At 31.9% G+C, this 9,918-nt stretch overlaps 1 protein-coding gene across 1 annotated transcript; it reads right to left on the bottom strand.

The window, feature by feature from the left end:
- Window positions 1–4,776: 4,776 nt before the first annotated feature.
- LOC110805034 (probable WRKY transcription factor 40) lies at window positions 4,777–7,647 on the bottom strand. The gene is made up of 4 exons (XM_022010639.2): window positions 7,020–7,647; window positions 6,568–6,930; window positions 6,300–6,416; window positions 4,777–5,524 (listed from the first exon to the last, which is right to left on the bottom strand). The coding sequence occupies exons 1-4, from the start codon at window positions 7,185–7,187 to the stop codon at window positions 5,093–5,095; spliced, it is 1,080 nt and encodes a 359-aa protein (XP_021866331.1). The 5' UTR covers window positions 7,188–7,647; the 3' UTR covers window positions 4,777–5,092.
- Between the last annotated feature and the right edge of the window lie 2,271 nt (window positions 7,648–9,918).

The raw sequence follows: 9,918 nt of genomic DNA, 5'->3' as shown, positions 1-9,918 counted from the left end.
TGACTAAAAAAGCACGTGTCTAAAAACACTAGGTATAAATTACTCTGTATAAAAAAATCACGTGGTCTTTTCCCAAAAGATACTCTAATAACGGGGTACACCTAAATACCTAACAAGTAATAACGTGGATTTCAATGCTGGACGGTGCAAATAAACTACTCGTAAATAAAATGACTTTATGATTGATTTCTGGTTTTGTTAACAATAAATATTCGGAAACTATTCTCTTCTTTTACACATTCTTTTTTCATTTATCACCAACTACAGTATACTGTAGTTCATTTATACTGTAGTTCATTTATCACCAATGATGTCTTGGCCTAGTGGTTAAGACTGAGGGTCTTTGCACAATAGGTTTCAGGTTCGAATCCTCCACCCCCATTTGTAATTTATATTGTCCTTGTGGCTCATTCGCACCAAAAAAAAAAACCTACAGTATATCCGATTTTGGATCCTCTAGAGTTTTAAAATAACTCTACAAGGTAGAGTTTGAGCATATCAACCATTGAATGAAAAATCAATGGTTCATATATTATCTTTCTAAAATTCCACCTATTTTTTCTCATCAATATAAGCCATTGATTTTAAAATGTATGGTTTAGATACAACTCTACCTTGTAGAGTTTTATTAAAACTCTAGAGGATCCGGACTCAGTATATCCTTCTTCCTTCAACTATTACTTCAACTTTCTTAGACATTGCGCACGGGTTGACTAGAGAACTTTTACTACATGTCTACCCTCTTATTTTGACCAAATAACAAAAAAATCTTTAAATTTATGACGTTATCCTGTTCAATACGTAAGACAAAATCACAAAATTTAACGTACATGGATCTGAAATCTGGCACGACATAACATTTTCTTAGTCCGCCTAGACACGTTTTTTTTTTTTTTGGGTTCTACTACGAGGAGTTCCCTCCGCCTTCGGCGAGTGGACTAATCTCCCGCGGGAGTTTGCATGGGTACCTCGATGAGCATCATCCCTCCCAGTTGAGATTTTTTCCATTCTCAAGGCTCGAACTCGAGACCTTGATTAAGGAGCAAGAGACCCTTAACCACTCATGCCAACCTCAATTGATAGTCCGCCTAGACACGTGGGCATAAAGGTATGGCACGTGCCAACTCTAGTGTCTTACTTTCAACTTGCAAAACTTGACTATGTAGTAAAAAGTTGGAAGCTAGGTCAAGGAGCTAGGTGTTTTAGTTTGACATAGTCCCCTAGAGTTTCCATTATCGACCGTCTTTATTTGTCATTTTCGAAATATAAAAGTGGTGAAGGACCTAATGACCTATGCCCATCTTTCTCGTTGGCCTGTCATTGACTAATGACTATGTCTACGTGCAATTCATTTCAACAAGTAGACAAATACAAATTTAACGCAAATTTTTGGCTATACCCGGGTACAGCTAAAGCTGGCTGTACTCCCATCCAAAACGATGTCGTTTTGTGTTGTTTAAAATGAACATTAATATACTGGTACAAAAATGAACATTTACTATTTCAGAAATGAACATTTATTTATTTATTTGAAATGAACATTTACTATTTTGGAAATGAACATTTATTTATTTATTTGGAAATAAACTACAAAAATGAACATTTACTATTTCGGAAATGAACATTTATTTATTTATTTGGAATGAACTTTTACTATTTTGAAAATGTACATTTATTTATTTATTTGGAAATAAACAATATAGGCGCTTGTAAAAACATAAAAGACCAATGAAGTGAACAATTTCATTATGAACATTAACCATATATTTATTGTGAACAAACAAATAAACAAAAAAGAACAAATAATTCAACAAAAAAGAACAAACAATATAAAAAAGAACATAAAATTCCAGAAAAAGAACAAACAATACAACAATTATGAACAATTTTATGATGAATTTTAAAGCCAACATGAAAGAACAAACAATACAACAAGAAAAAACAAACAATAAAGCAGATAATTATCATGAACAAACAAATAAACAAGAAAGAACAAATAATTCAACAAAAAAGAACAAACAATATAAAAAAGAACATAAAATACCAGAAAAAAGAACAAACAATATAACAATTATGAACAATTTTATGATGAATTTTAAAGCCAACATGAAAGAACAAACAATACAACAATAAGTTTGATGAATGAATTTAAAAAACAACAAGAAAGAACAAATAGTACAACAAGAAAGAACAAACAATACAAAAAGAAAGAATAAAAGATTAATGAAGAGTTTAATTATGAACATTAACCATATGATTATTATAAACAAACAAATAAACAAGAAAGAACAAACAATATAAAAAGAACATAAAATTCCAGAAGAAAGAACAAAAAATACAACAATTATGAAAATTTGATGATGAATTTAAAAAACAACATGAAAGAACAAACAATACAACAAGAAAGAACAAACAGTACAACAAGAAAGAACAAACAGTACAACAAGAAAGAACAAACAATACAATAAGAATGAACAAACAGTACAATAAAAAAGAACAAACAGTCGACAAGAATGAACAAACAATATGAGCGCGTCGTTTTGGGGGTACAGCCAGAGCTGGCTGTACCCGGGTACAGCAGTTAGCAATTGCAAATTTAACTCACTTTTGAATAATAAACGTTCCACGTAAGCCCACAAATATATGCCGCACATATTTAGGGAGAGGATACATTTGGACAACTTCCACTTATAAACTAACAAGATATTTCAAATAAGCCTAATTAACTTCCGCAATAAAAAGCAGGAAGGTTTTTGAGTGGCCACAATAAAATGGTAGCCACTATAATATATTAGATCAGAGCCCTTCATTAGTATTAACTTATCTGGACCATTGGTTAGGTAGACTTTTTATATTATTAAAAAACAAAAAAAATCTGTCAAAAAAAAAATTAAAAATCCTCCATCATATTCTTCTCTCTCTTCAACCCTTTTCTTGTTCCTGTTTGAAAAAAATCGCCTCATCCATTTTCAAAACATCAATGAATACTCCATCTTTTTCTTGGTATGGATGATGAACATATTTTTCTCAAAGTCTTTCCTTTAAATTATAAAAGTTTCTCTGTAATTATCTTATCATTTAGGAACTTCTCAAAATTCTTATTTTGACTTGGCAATTTCGTAACTTTTCATAAATTTGGAAATTTAAATATCCGATTACTTCTTACTGAGTAGGATATATGCTTGATGATGATGATGATGGTTATGACAATAATTTCCTATAAAACGAATTGATAAAATATATGAACTCAGTGTTGGTGACATAATTTTTTATTTTTTCCAATTTAACCAATTGATGAAAACATGATATATATGAATTCAATGTTGGGACTTTTTTTCCAATTTAATTCTGGCAATACCACCATGAATGAAATCGAAGCTTTTCAAAAATTTTGTTTATTTTTTACAGACGAAACTGCTCTAGATCATGGATGAAAGTGGGTATTTTTAATGCATTTATTTTTATTAACTTATTTTAATTAAATTATAAATTGCAGTAAATTAAAAGTCACAAAAATCAATGGTTTAGATTAGTCAACTTTTATTTAATGGTTGAGTGTATTATAATGGCTACCATTTTATTGTGGCTATTGTAAAATCATCATAAAAAGCAATAGTTAAATTTTTATTAAACCTATTACGTACTCCCTCGGTTCCATAATATTCCTCATGTTTACTATTCACATGGTCAAAGTTTAAAAACTTTGACCGTAATTAATAGTATGTTTAAGAGTATAGATATTATCTTGTGAGATATCATTGGATTCGTTTCAATATAAATTTTCTAAATATCAATTTTTTATAATTTTTACTAATGCGAAATTAAAATTATTAACGGTCAAAGTAGTGCATTGGAGACCGCGCATTATGAAAAAGTGAGGAACATTATGGAACGGAGGGAGTATATGTTAGTCCATACTCACCCCTCTTTCCTCTTTTCTTGTTAAACAACTACTCACAACCTATGAACGATATATGAAAGATCATGACAACATAGCTCATTTTTCTAAGGGAAAAAATAGGGAAAACATGAGAGTGTAATTCATTATCTATTTCCTTAATTGAAGTAAATACTATTAGAGTATATTTATCCATATAAAATAGCCACGACTAGTACGTACTATGTAAATGTTTATTGAAGTGAATTTTGATGCACGTTCAATGATTCAATATCGATCTCATAAATGTAACATCAAACAAACACAGGAAACTTTTGATGTAAACTATCTTAAATTAGATTATATGCAAAAACGTAACCATATATCGATCGAGAAATAGAATAAGTCGAAATGGGATGACATTAATATTTAATTGAGTTGAAAATATGACAATGCTTGATGCATTATTTATCCTTCATCACCATAGTGATGATAATTACATACTCCCTCCGTCTTGATTTGACTTTTTGCAGTATTCACATAATTTACTTTGACCCTATTTTATTTATAGTATATGCAAATAAGTGTTAGCATATAATATATTGTTAGCTTCATCTTAATAGTGATTTTCAAAATATTAATATTTTATAAATTTTTATGATATATAATTGAAGATATTGATGGTCAAAGTTGTGCATTGACAACTTAGCAAGCGTGTTTAGTCAAACCGTTGCGAGTATTCCGGGATGAAAGGAGTACATATTTTTCTTGTCTATATGAAGAGAATTGTTCAATAAACATAAAATAAATTTGGTTTAGAATTAATTAAGAGCGTTTTCTGCTTGGGTTGGCAAACAATTAAAGATTCTTAACCATTAAAACTACAAAAGGCTTAAATATCTCAGAAATGGATCACTGGAATAATAAGTATCAACTGTACAATTGTCTAAACAAATATCCTAATAAAAATAAAATTGTACTAATTAATGAATACATGCACTTTTTCCTAATTAATAAATGGACTTCAATTCCTATAATAATAGTAAAAAGCTAGAAACACCTATTTTGTGTTTGCACCAAAACTATAGTTGTAATATTCTTGGCCATATATAATCCATGCTGGCCATGCAAATAGCTACTAAACCCTAATAATTAAATTTAAATACCATTTCCATGAATCATGTATATATATATATAAGTATATATAATTAAGCCTTAATCACTTGAAGTTTGCTGGACGAATCTCCCGGTAATGGCTGCTGCCAACGCTGCTGTGAAGTTGGGATCTTTAGTCAACGATGAAGCCATTTGCTCTGCCAATAGTTTTTGGAATTCTGGTGAGCTAAACTTTGGCAACTGGTTATGGTTAGACGACGTCGTGTTATTCAACACCTTGTTGTTGTTGTTGTTGTTGTTGTTGTTGTTGTTGCTGCTAGTGGTTGTAGTTGTTGTTTCGTTTACGACGTTGTTAGCATTGGACTTGGACTTGGTTAGGTCAAGAGTGCATGGGACTGAGCCAAGGGGCAAGGACCGGCTAGAACCCGATGGTGCACCACCCTGACCCTCTTGTTGTGCTGGTGGTTGGTGGTTGTGCTCTCCTTCATACGTTGCCACTAACATTGACTGGTCTTCTAGACTTCTTTGTACCTGAATTTTTTGGAGAGAAACTTTATTAATAAATTAATTGATTTCAATTTTTAAATATATAGATGTATAATATTATGATATCAATCGATGTACACACTACACTTGATCAAGTCATTAGCTTAACTAGCTTCAATAATTAATTTGGCAACCAACCGATTGAAAAAAAATGTACTTGTAGGGTACGTCTTTAAATAAAACGTTCCATAGTCAAAATTGTTAGGAATGATGAATTTATAATGTAGGAAGAAACTAATTAAAGTTTCTTGTAAGGTAAGCTATATTTAATATTTAGAACTGAATTGAAAAGTGGTACGTACTTACAATCAAGCTAGTCTAATGTACAAGTATATTTATAATTGTTTGGAACTTGTTTTATTTTTATATTTTATTCTTGAAATATGTAGATTTGATTGATTCAAGTGCATATACTCCCTCCGTCCCATAATTATATTCCTGTTTGATCAAAAATACGGATTTTAAGAAAAGTGGAATATAGTACATGAAAAAGTGGAATAAAGTACAAATGATGATTGAGTTGTATGGAAAAGTGGAATAAAGTACATGTAAAAAAGAATATAGTACATGGGAAAAGTGGAATATAGTACATGGGTGGGGTTTTCAATTCAATTTTAATTAATATAGTACATGAGAAAGTGGGGACCTTAATAGCCAAAATTAGAAACAGGAAGATAATTTTGGGACGCTCATATAGGAAAGCAGGAAGATAATTTTCGGACGGAGGGAGTATATAATTTAATTAATTAGGAAAAAATACCTTTTTCTTAACGGGGCAACCAGGAGCAAAGGAGCATTTGAAGTAAGCTCTAGGGCAAGGGTTATCTCTTGTAACTTTTTGGCCATATTTTCTCCATTGGTATCCATCCTTAAGAATCTGCATATATAAACGTACACCAATTGAAACAATAATAAAATTAATAAGCATACGCGTTTTGATAACTAATTAATATTAATAATAATAATAATAATAATAATAATAATAATTAAGCTTTAATTTAATTAAGAGGATGAATGAATGAACTTACAAGGGTGGAATCAGAAGCTTGAGTACGAACAGCAACCCTTGTGATCTTAGCTTTAATAGTCTCTTCTTTAGGTTTTCCATAGGAATCCTCTTCATCACTGGAACTACTCTCACCATTATTATTATTATTAGTTCTAACAACAAGGCCATTGTTATTATTATTGTTGTTGTTGTTGTTGTTGTTGTTGTTGTTGTCCAGTTTCCTTTTCTTGGTAATCTCATTATTACTTGAACTCTGCTTGCTCATATGATCCACCAACTGTCTCTTCAATTCATTGTAGTTTTCACAAACTACGGTTAGCATTTCTGTTAGTCTCTTGTTCTCTGCATTAACCCTCTTCAATTCCTCTACTAATGCTCCACTCTGTAATTAATTAAATAAACACCAATTTTAATTAATTTATGATAGAATGAATTAAGAAAGTAATTAATAAGAAAAGGTAAGAAATGAACCTCATCTTTGTGCCAAAGATTGGTAGAAGGAGGGCGAGGTGGGGAAGGATCTTGCTTGAAGATGTTGGTATCTCTAACAGGGGCATCGTCGAAAAGGCGAAGTGTGTTAGCATTAGAAATATCGAGAGAAGGTGATGAGTGGCTCAACCATGAAGTCGAATAATCCATATATAATCACTTGAAATTAATTTGAAAACTTGAAAAGATGTTTATGTGTTTTGGTAATAATTTTGGTTAAGAGAGAGAAAGAGAGATTGTGAAATAATAAGAAAGAAGATTGAAAAAAAAAGCGTATAAATAGAAACAAGAAAGAAGATAAGGAAGCCAGTTGACACACTTGGACGTAGGAAGCTCGGAAGAAACAAGAACAAAAAGATTGATGTCACTGCTTGTGCAGTTGTGCTTGCTTATAAGTTCTAAGCTGGCATTTTTGGGTTTCTTTTTATAGGAATTAAATACTCTCTCCGTCCCGGAATACTTGACCTGTTTTTCTTATTGGGTCGTCCCTTAATACTTGACCTGTTTCTAAAAATGGAAATATTTTAACCATATTATATTATTTCTCACTCCACCCTTATTAACCCACCTACCCCCTACTCCATACAAAAAATAATTAAAAATTCAACCCCTACTCTCCCCCAACCCCACCTCTTAACCCACCTCCCACTATCTACATTAAAATAATACCCCACTATCAACTACTACCTATTAAATTAAATAAGTCAATTCAAGTCCCTTAAACTCTGTGTCGGTCAAACCGGGTCGAGTATTACGGACGGAGGGAGTAATCAAGGACCAAACAGATTGCGTGGATTTCGCGCGTGCACCGCTCTATTTTTTATTTAATTTTAAAATGATTTTTGTTATCCAGTGGGAAAGGGTCAAACAGTCAAGGGACGGCTTTAGGGATGGAAAACCGGTTATTATTTTATGAATATAAATATTAATATAGAGTTTAGTGGTAAAGGGTAAATACAAAGTCAAGGTCAAGCAAAGCTTCTCTTCAATCTTCATCCGAACAAACAATTATCTAACTTTGACCCGTTGCTATCCTTGTCGCCTCCCTCCCTTAATTACCTCTTTCTTTTTCCCTTTTTTACGTTTCTTTACCTTTACTTATTACTTATTACTTTTACTTTTATTACTATGGACTACCCATTATCATTTTATGAGATCTAATTAAAATATATTATTTTACAGTCGATTATATGGTGGGAAACAAACAAACAGTAATGATTTTGAAGGCAGTTTATGCTTAGAATGAAAATTTGGCACATGAACCTGGTCAAACTTGTTCAAATACCTAATCCAACTTCATTTCCATCCCGTGAATTACACACGAATACAATCCAAACAACTCAGGACTCAAGGCCAATCATAACGAGTAAGCCCCAACCAATCCAATACAACTAGCACATGTTAAACAGCCCAGCTCCGCAGGTTATCGCTTGAGCCACTCCCAAGCATTTCGCAGTTGATGGGGCTCGAACTTGTGACCTCCAAGTCACAATCCACCAACTTATGTTGGTGTACGGAGTTTATGAATATAATTGTTGTACTACATATGTATTGGTATTAAGTATTAAGTATTAAGTGGGGTCAAATAATACATGAAAATGTCCCATTAGTACTTTTAATTTAAGAATGAATGAAGAAGATCTTCAGGAGAGATTGAATGAGTTGGAACTAAACCCATCCAAAACAAACGGAGAACATAGACAAATATGTTATATGTGTCGATGCATTGAACCCAACTCACTCATTGTTTCGAATATAATAATGCTAACATATATGAAAGATCGAAGAAAAGTAGAACGTACTCGATCGAAATGGGATTACTAATAAACAAATCTCAATTACCAACAGCTAATTAAACAAAATAACAAATTAATTAACCCATGCGGAATTGAACAATATCTATATTTAATTCAATAATGATAAAACAAAGGGCATAATCGCATAATAATATCCAAATATGTTTGATGTGTTCCTGTATAGGATCAAGACATGGTTACAATTAGAATCTACCAACGCAACTAGTTGACCTATACGTACTAAGTCGTCTTATATTATAATGCCTGATTAAACTGTGATTAATTACTCTGCTTTGTCTTTGTTTTTTACATTAGCTTAGCTTAGCTTAGCTATCATATCTTACTTCTTCAACTTCATCCTCCTGTTTTGGCTCATCGAATTACTATTTTATGATGTCGGCAATCAGGGGCGGAATTAGGGGGCTGGCAGGGGTCATGGCCCCCCATGATATGTTCAAGTATTAAATATGCACTATAAAAGCACATGTCTAGTATAACTCAAGTGGTTATTTTCCTTAAAAATTGGAGGTCCAAGGATCAATTCTTAGCTCAGCTCCCTCAATTTTTTAAAATTATTTGTTAAAATTTGCCCCCCCTATATATAATTTCTGGTTTCGCCACTGTCGGCAATCACACCATTACCCCTCACCTTCGGCGCTAGCTAGCTTCTTATAATTGTAATTTTAATTATAAACAATAATAATAGCAAAAGTAACACAACCAAAATTACGACGATGATTGTCAAAAGTAACACAATCAGTTGCACATGTGTTTATAAGATACAACGTATAAAGAAAGAAAACAGTTTTATTATATCCATACGGCCTATCTCATTAATTAGTCATATTCTATCAATTAAGATTAACTACGTTATCATCATGGTATACATAATAATCCCATCTCATTAGTCATTAACAAAAAAATTAAGCAAGTGATTAAACTTAGGAATTAAGCATATAATTCCGATACGTAGGAGTTCCGCGTGGGAGGCGTGGTAACGTTTAGTTGCTTACTTGGTATGACCTCATCAACTTAACGTTAAACATAAAACATGTGCCTTTATAATTAATTTTAGATTTTGATCG

Source organism: Spinacia oleracea, chromosome 4, assembly GCF_020520425.1.
Source record: "Spinacia oleracea cultivar Varoflay chromosome 4, BTI_SOV_V1, whole genome shotgun sequence".
Classification (NCBI taxonomy): domain Eukaryota; kingdom Viridiplantae; phylum Streptophyta; class Magnoliopsida; order Caryophyllales; family Amaranthaceae; genus Spinacia; species Spinacia oleracea.
This window is presented reverse-complemented; position numbering and strand designations above follow the sequence as displayed.